Source organism: Lates calcarifer, linkage group LG1 (genome assembly GCF_001640805.2).
Source record: "Lates calcarifer isolate ASB-BC8 linkage group LG1, TLL_Latcal_v3, whole genome shotgun sequence".
In the NCBI taxonomy this organism is placed as follows: Eukaryota; Metazoa; Chordata; class Actinopteri; family Centropomidae; genus Lates; species Lates calcarifer.
Window position 1 is genome coordinate 21,656,942 of NC_066833.1, and position 15,277 is coordinate 21,672,218.

General features: G+C 40.4%; 2 protein-coding genes across 4 annotated transcripts; both read right to left on the minus strand.

Annotated features, from left to right (window-relative positions):
• Positions 1–944: 944 nt before the first annotated feature.
• Positions 945–11,604, minus strand: katnal1 (katanin p60 subunit A-like 1). 2 transcript variants are annotated; one of them, XM_018702781.2, is made up of 11 exons: positions 11,493–11,604; positions 10,238–10,411; positions 9,460–9,620; positions 8,438–8,606; positions 8,183–8,310; positions 7,968–8,073; positions 5,885–6,043; positions 5,476–5,602; positions 5,092–5,226; positions 4,765–4,891; positions 945–2,736 (listed from the first exon to the last, which is right to left on the minus strand). In XM_018702781.2, the coding sequence occupies exons 2-11, from the start codon at positions 10,397–10,399 to the stop codon at positions 2,538–2,540; spliced, it is 1,473 nt and encodes a 490-aa protein (XP_018558297.1). In that variant the 5' UTR covers positions 10,400–10,411; positions 11,493–11,604; the 3' UTR covers positions 945–2,537. The 2 variants fall into 2 exon arrangements, with proteins under 2 accessions (XP_018558297.1, XP_018558296.1); XM_018702780.2 differs by having other exon boundaries at positions 11,478–11,604.
• Positions 11,605–12,432: 828 nt separating this feature from the next.
• Positions 12,433–14,901, minus strand: zgc:101559 (Ras-related protein Rab-33B-like). 2 transcript variants are annotated; one of them, XM_018702775.1, is made up of 2 exons: positions 14,624–14,901; positions 12,433–13,840 (listed from the first exon to the last, which is right to left on the minus strand). In XM_018702775.1, exons 1-2 carry the CDS (start codon positions 14,879–14,881, stop codon positions 13,400–13,402), a joined length of 699 nt encoding a protein of 232 aa, XP_018558291.1. In that variant the 5' UTR covers positions 14,882–14,901; the 3' UTR covers positions 12,433–13,399. The 2 variants fall into 2 exon arrangements, with proteins under 2 accessions (XP_018558291.1, XP_018558290.1); XM_018702774.1 differs by having other exon boundaries at positions 12,433–13,846.
• Positions 14,902–15,277: the final 376 nt, after the last annotated feature.

Sequence of the window (15,277 nt, forward strand, 5' to 3'; positions counted from 1 at the left end):
GTTATTTCTCACCCAGTTAACTTCAAAAGTCGGGGGGGCGACATACCACAACTGTAATTGTGGTATGTGCAAAAGTTGGGGCACCCTACTACACTACCCACACTATAATACGCAGGTGCAGCACTAAGTTGAAAATGTTGAAAAGAGGCCTTATTTTTTTATTTTTTGAAAGGGTGTGATTGATGGTCAACTTTATTTATCCCACACAAGGAAACAGAAGTGTCACAGCAGCAGAAGTACAACAACAGACAGTATATAAACAGTGGTCCCATCCAGGTCTCCCTGGTCCTGAGTCTCTGTCCCTCACTTATTAAAATCACAATAACGCATGTGATAACTGCTTAGATGACATTTAGACTGAGTCCCTGCATTACTCTGATCATATTGTCAACTATCAATTCTGTTGGTAGCATGGAGTCATTCTTTGTAATGAACCTTCCACCACGGCTGACTGGTTTGACATATCGAAAAAACAGGCTTGACGAAATGATCCCAACTCAAGGTCAACGCACCAGCTTTTTTCCTGAGCTTTGAGCTCTATCACAGTCGTCTTGGGTTCAGCTCTAAATGTCAACAGATCCGTCTCCATCTGGAGCAAGCTAGAGGGTGGGACTATTTGGTCAAACTAGTATCCGTAGCCATAGCAATATGGATTAATTCAGCTGAGATTTAATATGAATTATGATTAATAATATAGTTAATAGCACAGGGTATTGTTGTGTTACCAAATATTACACAGTTAATTGAACTTTTAGTGGTTAATTATTTGCTCTGAACAGGTTGCCCTAAATGCTTGAGGCAGCCTAAAATTAAACAGAAAACCAGTGGGGGAAAAAAAAGGGCAACAAACATCCACTGGTTACAGATCGAGTCTATCGGCAATTCACAATCTATTCATCTTATCACTCCACTTCCCCTGAGGGAAGACTCAGTCAATACAAGACTCAGTTTAGAGGGATCAATTTAATAGATTTCATAAAATACAGGGACCATTAAGTAGGCAAGGATTAACTGTATACTTTTATAAACAATCCACGTGGCCATGTTCTTTTGGCTTGACTACATTTGTTGGTCTCAAAAGAACTAAAATTGAAAACATATTAAAACCACAAAAAAAAAAAAAAAAAAAAAAAACATACAAACACATAATCAGTCACTTCATAACAGACATTCTTCAAGTGTCTTCAGTCAGTAGTAAATACATGGGCTCCTCCACGAAACTACATTGAAAGTGCTCAAACATACAGTTCTGTAAGACAATGGGCCTCATGCAAGAATCACAAGAACTAAGAGATTCGTTCTCAGGTGATTTAAGATCATTTGTCACCTTTGCCGCAATTTTCTTGTACTTAGAATTTTCTCTTAAGTACAAGTGAAATTCACATGTCCTGTCATTCAAGTCATGTACAGGAAATCTGAATTATGACGCCTTAATCTGAAGGAATCTGCACATGACCTATGCCACAGAAGCCAACTAAAAACAGATAACTAAAATAAACTTTACACAAAAATGAATACTTTGTTCATCATATCACCATCATCATGGCTTTCCAATTTAGAGGTCTGACAACATTCTTTGCAGGTTGTAATGGCATATTTTGTCATGGACACCAAAACAACTCAGTATTTGTTAAGAAGATTTTCTCACACTGACAGCTGTCCAAAAATAGTTTTATGTTTATTGCTGCCCTGGTGAACATCCTCTGTTGCACAGGACAATCTAACATGTCTAAATCCCTCCTTATTCCTCTCACAATATGATGCTGCACTGATGGCACGTTGTTGCTTGGTTGTATTAACATTTTCTAATTGTTTCAGATCTCCTAGTATAACCGCTTATGCTGCTAAATCTGCTGATTTCAGCAGAACTTGAAGCTCCATGTTTTTTTGTTTGTGAATAAAACTTTGCCCACAAATAGAGCAGAGGTGGGGCTCTTTTGTAGCAATATTAGGGGCATTCATCATCCAAGTCTCATTAACACTCCCCTATGTGTTGACAGTTGGTGTTCATCAGTTTGAAAAGAGTAATTTACAGTAAGTTTGTGTAGCTGAGAGAGTTCTGTAAATCTGACTTGGAACATTCATATAAAAAAGCTTCACAGAAAAAGTAAGAGGCTAAAAATCTTAACATGTTCTTGCATGAGGCCTGATATCTAAGTAAGACTAGTGTGCATTCCCTGGTCTACCTTTGTGTATTAGGTTACTTTTTACATTAAAAGTTCCCAATGTGAGAGAAGTTTACCCTGTTCTTGCTCAGGTCACTTCAGTTGGTCAGCAGCTGGATGATTGACAGTCAGGGGGGAGAATATGTGAAAGGGCGGGAGTGAAGCTGATGACAGTTCTCATCATGCGCTCTCAAAGGCACCAGTCTTCTGATGTGAACTTTAGCCTCTGTATTATCTTGATCCCTGATGTGCAGCCTGGTTCACATACTAGAGCTCACTCAGCTCTGTGACATACACTCCCCTCCTCTTCATCATTTTCAAAACTAAGAGTCTTCCTGTCAAGGCTCTGGTCCCTCTGGGTCTCCCCGTTCTCTACACTGACCCAAACTCGGCCATCCAGGCTTCGTATTTTTCCAGGTCGGCGGCAGAGACCGACTTGGAGATCTTCTTGAGCGTGAGGGTGAAATCCTCCATGGTAACAGGCATCTGCAGCTCGTCTTTGGACAGAGCTCGGATCTCCTCGGGGCTCAGGCCTTGGATTCGACGACGCATTGCCATCATGGATGCATCCCTGGCAGGAGTACAGACGGGAAGGGGGAAAAACAACTCATCACATGAGCAACATATTCATTTGAACAGAAATCTACCCCCAAAAAACACTTCATAGAGTATTACAGCTGTTTTGAATTCCACATTTTTCTCCTGTCAAAAGGGATGGAGTGTAGGCTGTTTTTAAATCCTGCAAGCTACAGGATGTGTGTGCGTGATATACACACACGTCTAAGGTCAAAAGAACAATGCAAGCCAGAGATGAGCAGAGACAACTTGGGCAACATAAAAAATACCTGCCAGTCTCAGCATAGCTGCTGTGGAAAAGCTAAGAGCAGGATGGTAAGGAAAAAAATGAAAAAACTAACACAATTATTAAATTATTAATGTCAACACTACAGCACATATTCACTGCTATCTTCTATGGTGTATGTCATGAAACGTGTGACAGTAATTACTCTACTTGCTCTACAGGTCTGAGTGTGTGTAAGTGTGTGCATGTATGTGCACGCGTGCGTGTGTGTGTGTGTGTGTGAGCCAAAGTAGCCAAAACAATCCTGCATCTGTTTGCAGGGACAGCTGCAGCACTGATGGGAACGGACGACAACAAGAAGCCAAGCATGACCAGACGATCTGATGATTTTGTAATTACTCTTTGTATCACAAAATAAATTACCTCGCCCAAATCCTGCCATGCTCACATCTCATTTGTTCACTGGCTGATGCTATGCAACTCTTAAGTGACCACCTTTTTCCTCACGTACAAGAGCAAATGGCCTTGCATTTTCAAACAGTGGTTGCCCTTGACTGGGGAAAAAACCTGAGGAGGTGTAAGACGCTGAACTAACAGTATAAACCTAATGTCCAAGGTGTTCCAGACTACAGCTTACACCATAACATTTTTTTTGAACATGTATGCAGTTGAGATAAAGACCAAGAAACAGAAACCTGGTTAAAGATAAGCAACCTATTATGTTTTTTTCTGTGAATCTGCATGCCTTTTTCCTTGAATATTTCCTACATCTAATTAAACACTACTATCACTACACCAGCCCCCTGAGTTTAACAGTGTTGATATTTTCATTTCTGTAACATACTGTAGGTCAGAAAATCTTTGCGTCTTTTTACTGAGCAGACTGTCCTTACACAAGCAAGTGATGCCAGCGAGCTGACATGCCTATAGTGATTCAGGTTTACAGCCAAATGCCAGCACTCACTCATAAAGACACATAACCTGTCTGTTTCTCTCTCATGCACAAACACACACACACACACACACACACACTCTCTATGGCTGTTCCTGTTTCAAAATGATTTAAATGGCTGTTACACAGTGCAGTGAAGTTTTACGCACTCAAATTAGAATACAGTCTGTATAACTGCTGTACTCACACTTGTGTCTCTTGACATTTAATTTTGTACACTTGACTGTATTTCCACTGGTGATTTTAAAAAATCCAACAGCGATGGGAGAAAAATCCAGTCTTCAGTGCTGCCATTTAATGTATCAAAGGATGATCAGTGAAATAAAAGAATACGACAACATTTTCCTGAAAGCCATACAGACTCACGACCGCTAAGATGTGACGGCATAATTTAGAGGGCAATCTCTATGTAGCTGAGCAGTTTTATTTACTATTTGAGTAAAAATCCATTTATTAAAAAAGCAAACATGCACATACTGAATCTTACTGAACCGTATTCCCCTTGTTCTCAAGAGTCAGACCAGGTTTTTCGGTTGTCTTCCTCTCCGTATCTCTGACTCTAGTCATAATGTGCTGAAAATCATTTTACACAACCTAAGTGTGTCTGTATAAGTGCTATTTTGTTTTTTGAAAAAACATGTCGTCGTCTATTACATTTTTTAATGACTAATTTCTCCAATAATGATGCCTGGTGATTTAAATAGTTTTACATGGTTAAAGTTACATCTCTGCGAATGTAATGTGCAAACTCACAACATAATTACAATGTTATTGTATTGATTTAGACAGACACAGACAGACAGACAGACAGACAGACAGATACACACACACACACACACACACACCTGCAGACGTTGGTGATGTCTGCTCCGGAGTAGCCCTCAATCTTCTCAGCAATGAGGTCCAGGTCCACGTCATCGGCCACCTCCACCTCCCTCAGGTTGATCTTTAGAAGCTCTACACGACCCACAGCTACACACACAGCATTATTACAGTTATTGGATGACACATCTGAACATCAGTTTTGGAGGAATGGATATTTGTGTGCTATAAATACATTAGGTGAGTAAGTAAAACACTTCTGACTCCTCAGTAAGTGTGAATCAGTATTAATCAGTCTTGTCTTAGCTTCACTGTTTTGGAATGTTGTGTGAAGCCTGTGATGGGGTCACCTGTGGGCAGGGGGATGTAGATCCGCTTCTCCAGACGTCGTCTTAACGCCTCGTCAATGTCCCAGGGAAAGTTGGTGGCAGCGAGGACCATGACCATCTTAGAGGGGTCATCATTCTCCAGGGCTCCCCCCACACCTGGTTGCAGAATTCATGTGACTTATGATCTTGGAATCTCTCTAGGGCCTACCTAACTGAAATGATCTTAGTTTAATACTGGGCTTTCCATGGTTCAACAGATGGAGTATGACAACACATTCATTAACAAAGGAAAAACATTACTGCATCTGTGTTGGACTGGTCTTGACTTGATTTTTTTTTCTTTAATTAACTCTTCATTAGAAATCCCTTCATAGCTTCACCTCCCCATGACTCTGTTCCACTCACCATCCATCTGAACCAGAAGTTCTGATTTGACCCTACGGCTGGCTTCATGTTCATCTGATGTTCCTCTCCTGCCACAGATGGAGTCAATCTCGTCTATGAATATGGTTGTTGGTGCATAAAACCGGGCCTGAGAAAAATCAAGTTTTAAAAATGTAAACATTTTTTCCTCTGCCATATGACAAAATATTTCTATCTTTAGTTTGATATTTGTTTTGCGTTATAGACCTGCAATTTTACATAGCATCTCATTATGTCTCATTCACCCTCCCACCTGTACACACCAATGGCAGCACGCTACAATCTGACACACCCTGGCATGTGGAGACAGTTGGGGATTGAACCACCAAAACTATGTAATTATAACCCACTCGACTCTACCTGTCATATACCCATATCTACATATTCTTACCATTTCGAACAGCAGACGCACAAGTTTTTCAGACTCGCCCCTGTATTTGGAGGTAAGGGTGGAGGAAGACACATTGAAGAAAGTAGTCCCACACTCTGTGGCCACAGCTTTGGCTAACATGGTCTTCCCTGTCCCCGGGGGGCCGACCATTAACACACCCTGAAACAAACATGCTGTTGTTAAACCTAAGACACATAAACAAATGTACACAGACAGAGTCACAGAAACAGGCAGTAGGATTACCTAGGTTAACATAATTCTGGCAGACATGTCAAACTATCTCCTGCTGCAATCAGAAAACTCCATATTCACTTCAGCACATATGCAATCATCAATATATGTGAGGAGTAGCAGGACTGATGAATGTGTATGTATTTACAATATAGAGAGCGAGTCACATTTGCAATACAAGTGTCACTCCTGATATAAACAATAAAATTGGGCAACTTTTCTATCAGTTTCTGCAGCTAAAAGCTCACGATAATGACTTGTCGCCAGTTTCCGCATAAAAACTAACTGTCAAGTTGTACTGCTGTGCTTCAATTATGTCCCTAATGCAGCCATCATCATTTGTCCTTAATACCATTCCTGCAAAATTGGGAGAGAAAAAAGTGCACTGCAAAGAAAGTGGTTGTGTCTACTGGTCTGTAAGCACAACAAACAGTGCCTCCATGAATCGGCTCTGATTCATTGCTAATTTATGGAAGCCTGAGCGGGCACTCATGACAAAAGCAACACTGATTTGTTGTTTTGCTGGTGTGTTTACACACATTTCATTTAAATGTCAGTAATATTAAACAAAATTGCCATCCCTGCCATCCATGACGCAAATCTCTCCTGTTAACATTAGTCAGACATCCCTGACGCTCTGACATTTCTCTATCTGGTTTGTATGCGTTGCTATGGAGATTACATTTAATCTATTTGTAGTCCCTGCTGCCTCAGATGCCATACACTAGTGTATCTTATATTCTCAGCAGAATGAGGCAGACAGATTTTCAATGTTTTAAAAAAATGATAAAGATGGGATTTATCAGAACCTCAGCAGCAGCAGGTGGGAGTGGGAGGGCGCACATGTGGTAACCAAGCAGTTCAGACCTCTATACTAAATGTCAGCTATAATGAAATAGATACCTCCAGCCTACCTGTGTGCTGATAAAACAATCATTAACTAAAAATGTCTTCATGTCTTATAATTTATGTATTAATCCTTCATTTTACTACACTTTCAGTTATCTGAAAAAGGGGCTCTGCACCAACTGAGTCAGGAGTTGAATTATGCATGCATATGTCAGACAAATGGAAAGCACTGTGCTGCTGCAAAAAGCGGTAAAAGTATTGACCCTCACATGGCAGGCCTGAGGGGAAGAGGCCTCACATGACTAAGTTCAACTCAGGCTGGTACAGAGAAAAACACCCTGACTGGTCATTTAGTCATGTAGAGGAAAGACGTCAGTGATGTGAACATATGAGAGAATTAAAGTTGTGTTTGTATTTTAGCAAAAGAACAGCAAAGTTTGACAACCTCGTAAAAGCAGGTTACACCAAACTAGCTAGTTATGAAATAGAGCTAAGATAGACCTTAAAATGTACACCTCCCTGGGCAGGTGTGAGTCATTCCTTATTAACTGTTGTCATAGAAACGGTTAGAAAGATGTGAGCTGATAGAAGAGCCAGAGGAAATGTTGTTTTTTCAATATTTGGACCAGAGGAGGGAACAACTGTAATTTTATGCTGCTGTCACTTGGTTGCTTGCAACAGAAACGCAAACGTGTGACACCGCCATCCTCATCTCAGTAGAGAAAACATAAACTACAGCAGAAACGATTGATAAATGATCTTTAAATTATTAATACAGCAATGCACATATATTGGCTAGTTCAAACATGATTGCATTTATTTAAGTGTTGCCTTTACACGTCAGCAAGTACGTGGGTTTCAAATTTAACTTTGAGCACAGCAAAACATGAGATGCTCTCTGTCCAAACATGTCCCTCTGCTGATCTATATGATTTCTGAGTATGTAAGCAAGCACGTGTGTTTGTATGTATGTGCGTGTGTGTGTGTGTGTGTGTGTGTGTACCTTCCACGGGCGACGAATGCCCTTAAAAAAGTCAGGCATCCACATGGGTAACACCACTGCTTCTCTCAGCAGCTTCTTAGCATCTTCCAGATCAGCAATGTCATCCCTACGGTTCATCAAGAGAATTCAGTCAGCAGGGCTGAAAAAAACCACAGCCCCCTGCAGCAAAAAGTGTAAAAGAAGTATATAAGAATCTGTGTGGATGCAACCATTACCAGTGTATGTTAGGGTTGCGGGACACGATATCTCTCTCCAGTGAGTCCACCAGGTCACTGTCGTATCCTGTGCCATCAAACTTCTTCTGCTCTACATCCCCTGGTGCGTCTCCAACCCCTTTCTTTCCCTGATAAGAAAAATAAATACGGAAAAAAAACAAAAAAATGGTATTTTCAGGGACAGACTGATTCGTCTGAGCCTCACCCATCCATCTTTCCACCCACTCAACCACCAGTCGTCAACTGCAGTCTGACCTTATCGTCTTTGGCCTTTGTGCCACGGGCGTCTCTGAATCCCGGCCTGTCTGGTTTCGCACTGGCCTGACCACGGCCTCCTGGCCCTGCCCCTCGATGCTGCAGACCTGGGGAGTCCTTCCTCTGCTGCTTCACTGCGCTGTTGGGACGCTTCACTGCAACAGGATTCCTACAGAGACACACACACACACACAGGATTAAAACGATACACATATGGGTAATAGTGGGATACACCAAAGATAATTTGCAATGGGAGTAATAGTAGTAATAAAGTGTGCCAAATTTCCCATTTACTTTAAACTAGCTCTGCTCTGTGGTGGCAAAGCTTGTTATGTCCACCTTAATGAACACAGTAAAAGAAATCCAGCATGGTGAGTCACATTGTACTGGTGGAGATGAAACAGATTATGCAAACCAGGTGTCTTTGTACTTCAAAGTGCTTCCGCAGAGAGCTATTTTGTCACTCAGACTATCTGGGTTGTATCAATAATAATCAGTTCTGCCAGAAACTAGATAGCCACACAGAAACCACACTGAAATTGAAATTTGAAATTTAAATAAATAAAATTCAAAAAAATACCCATACACTGCAGTCTCGTTCACTGTTTAATTTCATCCAAATAGAATAAAAGAACTGGCAATGAGACAGCAATATGCAGGGGTTTTTTTTTTTCAGCTTAGTCTTATGCAGAATTTATGGATGTGCATGTGTTTCTCTGAGATTAGCTGACTGAAACTATTGTCTGTCAAAGGGTTTGAAATGTATGCGGCAATAAATATGTTAGTATAAGCATTAGTAAAAAAAAACATGACATCCTGATCTTTCATTTAGCCTAAATGTATTTATAAATATCACATAGAGCGTAAGAATCAGTGGGCCTCAGACACTGGAATTTATTTAAAAACTGGTGGTGTAGGAGTTTAGACAGGTTGGTGGACCCTGAATAAAGCACACAAAAGCTTTGGCTCATGGATGTAACTTCTACACACACACACATTCACACACACACACACACACACACCTGTGTTCGGCAGGGATGGGAGGGGGCCAAACTGCCGGATCCTCAGGTCTCTCATCAGGTTGAGGTGCAAGGATGTCGACTGGCTTCTCTGACTTAAAGCTCTCGAGCGTTCCCATGATGCCTTTCACCTGCTCATACTCCTCAGTGAGTTCCTGCCTGACCTGATCACAAACAGAGGAAGAAGAGTATTACCTCGGGGCTGCGTCATGGTTGATGGCCAAATTAGATATAAAACCTGCTAATGCTATCTTGTTGCAAGTCAAACCTTCACCATGATGGAAGCAAACAAGTCATGCAGTGTATGGCCTCTTTCAGAATAAAATAAATTGCATTACTGGGTTATAATTACTGATGCATTAATGTGTAGGCATCACTAATGTTGTAGATTGTAAGGGTGGAACTAATATTACCTACTTTATATACTACTGGTGGCTTTATTTATAATAATACATGAGTTTATTGGTTGATTATGTTTCAAATCATCAAGTTGTACTTGTAAAGTCAAGAGTAACTAAAGCTATAAAAATAAATGTAATAGAGTAGAGTACAATATTGGCCTCTGAGCTGCAGTGGAGTAGAAGGAGAGTGGAGTAAAGTATTAGAGAGTAGAAATACTCAAATAAAGTACAAGTACCATAAAACTTTACTGAAGTACAATACTTGAGCAAATGTTAAATTCCACCACTGGTTCCCAGGCATTTGTAATGCTGAGCTACAGTCCCTGGGCTCCCCTGACTGGTGTAAGAACATGATGCCATCAGGGATTGGGAGAACTCACCTGTTGCCATTTGACTTTAAGTGCGGGATCTCTGAGGGACTGACAATGCTTGTGGATCTGTTGAATGACGCCCTGGTAGTACACAATGGAGGAGTCATAGTTTCCAAGCAAAGCATACTCACGGCCCTTCTTGGCATTGTCACATATCTCTGCCAAATTCATGCTGAATAATAGCTATATGGTGAGAGAAAAACAACGTATTACTTTGACTGGACTGATGATGTTAGCCAAATGTTGGTTGGTTTGCATATTTGTGTATTTTTATTAGCACTTCATAATAAGTACATCACATTTATGAGGGATTTAAATCATATAAATTGTACAACTTAAATAACACTGGTTACCTAACAGCATACAGTATGTCTACCTTTAATTCAGCACCTAGATCTCTACCCTCCACACCTCCCCATCCCAAAAAACAAAAACCACAACACAAGCACAAAAGTCACAATAAAGCTAGTAACACTCAGTCTCAACATTTAAAAGCACATAATAAACACTTCAACACAAACAGCCTCACAACACCCTAACTGGACTCAGAGACTTGTTTTAACAGGTTTCTACATGTCTAAGAACTGGTTCAATCTGATGTCAGATATATACCATAACATTCAGAATTTTTTTAAAACCACATCAGCACATCATGGCTTTTGTCCCTGATTCATATCCTGCCGCATACCAACATATTCTCAAATTTTACTTGCAGAATGATCTAAACCTAAGACACAGACAAAAAAGTAAGTCACAAATCTTGGATGTGACGTTGTACCGGAAATATAACCTTAGGACGAGTGCAATAGACATGAAAACATATTGCTCTCCCCGTGTTACAGCATTTACAAAACCACATTGTAAATCCTAGTTAACACAGGATGGTGCAGCTCCATGCCAGATATAATGAAGCTGCTAAACCCAGGCAAAGCGTGGTAGTTAAGCTAGCTGATTTCAGGGAGTGATTTCACCGCACGGTTAAATCAAACCATTATTTCAATTAGCTTCTGTTGTCTGCACCCTCCTGTCATTTTACCGACGTTAGCTTTTGCTAGCTTGCTGCTAGGCCACGGACCACACAGTCCATGCCACAGACAGACAACAAAAACGAATCGTGTGGCAATAAATAACGTAAACGCGACTTAATCCTCCCTGGGTGTGTTAAATATGCAGCTAGACAAAAACAACCGGCCAACAACCTAAATTATATTCTCTATCTACATATCCAGCGTGACAATAATACTCATACCTGCATGAAAAGCACCTGTTTGTGTTGTTTGCTTGAGTCAGAGGTCCGGTAATGAGCAAAGTGTTACCATGGCCGCAGAGAGACGCCGTGTGAAGAATACAGACGGGTCGGTTACTGTGCCGCGTTCACGGACTTCTTGTAAGCTGGTAAACATGTCATGTCCACCCTGATAACAAGTACTCGTCAATCACAGCAAACTGAGAGTGGGTATTGCATTGAAAGCCACGCTGTTTGTTTTGATGGTTACGGTAGATAATTTGATCTCGTTTCGAAAGGGGAAAAATGATCTGTGTTTCACAAAATAAATAGAACAACCGTTGTTGAAACATAATTTTAACAAGGAACGTTGATAGTTTACACGGTTTCATAAAACATATCATCAGACCGATGGCTATGCACAAATTGACCACTGGTTGGCGGTAAAACACAAAAATTAAAACTAACACAGATCAACTGTCCTGTTGAAGATACTATTTATTAGGCATTATTCAATTAAAAAAACAGAATAACCAATATTATAAATATTACATATGCATTTTTAATTGATTAGCCTTAAATAAGTATAAGTAAATAGCAATTTGAAAGAGCATAATGTAAGCTACACTTCAGAAAAATAATTCTAATGCCATTACTAGTACTATAATAAAAACAAATCAATTCAAATGCATCTCTTGGTGCAAAAATTCTGCATAGTGTTGAAATCTGTCAACAAAACTGAGACACACAATGATTTCTAAAATTGCATGTGTTGATAACTCAGCATTAGCAAGTGCACAGATGAATCACAGCAGCTGTACTCTGTACTTACTGAAGAAATAACTTGTTTTCCATTAGATGACAGAAAGAAATACATTTGGAAATGTGGTGTGCCACTTCAATGAGCAATGCTGACCAACGCAGCTGCCTAAGATGGCAGAAAGTACTCATTACACCAGACAAACACCAGAACTCAAAATGAAAATTATACGGATAAAACCACTTTTATTTGATATGCAGCTTTACACAGTCACAAATCTCCATACTGCTGCCATTATTGTACACATGCAACAAAAGTATCAGTCAGATGTGATTCTTTTCCCTCACAACATAAATACCTTGCAGCATAGATGAATTACAAGATCTGCTGAGTTCCTGTTTACTCATGCATTTCAAGTGAACTGTGTAGATTAGCATTTTGTCCCAAAAGACAGCTACATTTTGTCATTAGTGTTCTTGGTCTGAAGTGATTTGTGGTTGGTTTGAGAAGGCAAATGGGCTGATGCAAAGCTGGTTATGTTCATCACTGTATTTGAGAAATACGTATTTAATAACAGCATCAAAACTCATGCTGTAGTTATGCTTCCTTTTTTTTTTAAACAAACAAAAGAAGAACTCAAAATATCACTGTAAGACATTTCATAAAGAAAGTGCAGTTTTCTTCACAGTTGCAATTTACCTCATTGGTCCCTTTACGAACACTGAAATCTATTTTTTCCTTATCACTGTCTGCATTGAATTCTGTATATAAGTTATAGTGCTGCTAGACGGCTGATTGCATATTATTTGTCTATGTACTGCAATGCTTTTCTTTTTTTTACTCAAAGTGATTTTATGTGCAGGTTGAGCTGCAAACACTTGTCATAACTCCATATTCATTCATGCATTTCATTGAAATGTTGATTTAATATTGTGCAAACTTAAATTATATGTACACTATTGCCCATACTGTTACCTGCTGTGCCTTACAGTAGGAAGGGGAAAGTGTAAAAATCATAGAAAGCTTCTGACCTTTCTATCTTATTATCATTAGAGGCCTTTCTGAATTCAGTCTTGTTTGGTAGCTTGGTTCAACACTGCTTTCTTCAGCATCATAATATTGTTCCTGAAGGCTGTAGTGCCCTTTGTTCACGCTCTGAATACATCCTTACAGGATAAAGGTGACCTCAGCATTGACAAGTTGCTGCTTCCTGCTCTCTCTGGTTCCACAGATGCCTTACATTGCACTCACTCAGCTGCTTCAGTCTCAGAGGTTTGTGGCTCTTCAGCCTATAAGCTATAGTCAGAAAGATAGCATCAACATGTTCCTTCTCGGTGGGATCTTTGGCTGAAGTCTCGAACAATGGGAAGTTGTAGCGGTCGGCAAGACACTGGGCAGCTGATGTGGGGACCTCCCGGCGGTCCCTCAGATCACACTTGTTTCCTACCATGATGCGGGGCACCTGGGGCCCCACGGAGTGCCGACTGCACTCCTCGATCCACTCGGGGATGCTCTCGAAGGACGAGAGGCTGGTCACGTCGTACACAAAGATGACGGCATGGACGCTGCGGTAGTAGTGCTCCACCATGCTCTTTCTGAAGCGCTCCTGACCTGCCGTGTCCCAGATCTGCAACTGGCACAACAGAAACAAACACTGATGTAATATTAAAGTGACCAAAGGGTGGCATTATTCTATATTCTTTCTTATTGTCAACCAATCCCAAGAAAACACTAAAACCAACAATGTGTTAATTCATCTCTTAATACTCTCTGACCTCTCACTACCTTGTTCTGTTTCTCAGCTCCAAGTCCAATGTTGAGTTGTTGTCACAGCAGGAAAAGCACAGGTGTAAATAATTAAATTAATGATGGCTGGATTCCATTTAGCTGCTTCGGTTTCAGGGTCATGGCATTGTTAGTGCTGGCTCAAACAGCCAGAGCCATCGTTAATGTCATCAGTTCCACCTGTGCTTTTCCTGTGACGAGTCCAAATGTCTGCTTTGAAAAAGGCCTGTTGGAGCAGTTGTTTATCATGATATTAACAACAACTGTATTACATTCACATGAGCTAGTTCCCACATCCTCACTCTATTGCTCTAAGGGCATACCTGACGTTCAGATTCAAAGGTTATTTATGGATATTGAAAAAAGAATTCCACAGAGATGTAGACTTCTTCCACTATTGCTGTTAACCTTACATTGCAAGGTTATAAAGTCCACTCTTTGAAATGAATGTTTTGTAGTACTGCCATCACCAGCCTTTGAACGTCTGAGCCTCCAGGTCAGGCTCTCCTCTGTGTCCCCTTACGAACCGCAGCTCAGACAGACGTCTGCGTTGATTTAATAGGGACATGAGGTATGTGTGACATTAAAGTGTGAGCGTATGTACGTGTCCAATATGTCCTCTCACCTTGATACTCTCCCCATCGAGCTCCAGCGTCCTCTCTCTAAAATCGACCCCGATCGTTGCCTCCGGGTTTTTCAGGAAAGTGCCCCCACAGAATCTGTAAGTCAAACACGTCTTTCCCACATTTGAGTCTCCTATTACTATTATCTTAAAAATCCGAGCTTGTGCAGTCTCATAGTCGTGGTGCGAGGAGAGCTCTAAAGAGTCATTTCGACCAAAAACTGTGTCAAATTCCACCCCAGGTTTGTTTTCTATTGCCATCGCTCATCATCTCGCAGTCTGGATGTGAACGGTGCTGAAATATCGCGAGAATGTGAAAAGACCACAAAGACATGTCTAGGCTGTAATACTACAAAACAATATTCACCACTTGACCTAAATTCCTAGAATTTGTCGCAGTTTTTACTTTTTTATTGGGAAAACTATGGACGTAGGTCTCTTTCTTTCTTTTCTTGAATGAGTTTACTAAACAATACTAAACAATAAATATATTTGAGGATGCCCCTTAGAACAAATTGCCATTTAAAGTTTTTCCTTATCTAGTGTTTATTTCTTTTTCTTCTTTTTTTATTTATATTTCATTTCATTAATTTAGAATACATTTTTATTGTATTTGATTTATTATGAAAGAGTGGTGGATAAAGTGTTTGGATCCTT

Bases quoted from the DNA above. Each gene is read 5' to 3' on its own strand.
- katnal1 (XM_018702780.2), bottom strand. The intron at 8,311-8,437 runs GTCAGACTGCAG...TTTTCTTATCAG, and splicing joins CAAAGGCCAAAGACGATAAG to GGAAAGAAAGGGGTTGGAGA. The intron at 4,892-5,091 runs GTGACCCCATCA...CTGTGTGTGTAG, and splicing joins CTACATCCCCCTGCCCACAG to CTGTGGGTCGTGTAGAGCTT.
- zgc:101559 (XM_018702774.1), bottom strand. From the start codon at position 14,881: ATGGCAATAGAAAACAAACCTGGGGTGGAATTTGACACAGTTTTTGGT. The intron at 13,847-14,623 runs GTGAGAGGACAT...CTGTTGTGCCAG, and splicing joins TCGATGGGGAGAGTATCAAG to TTGCAGATCTGGGACACGGC.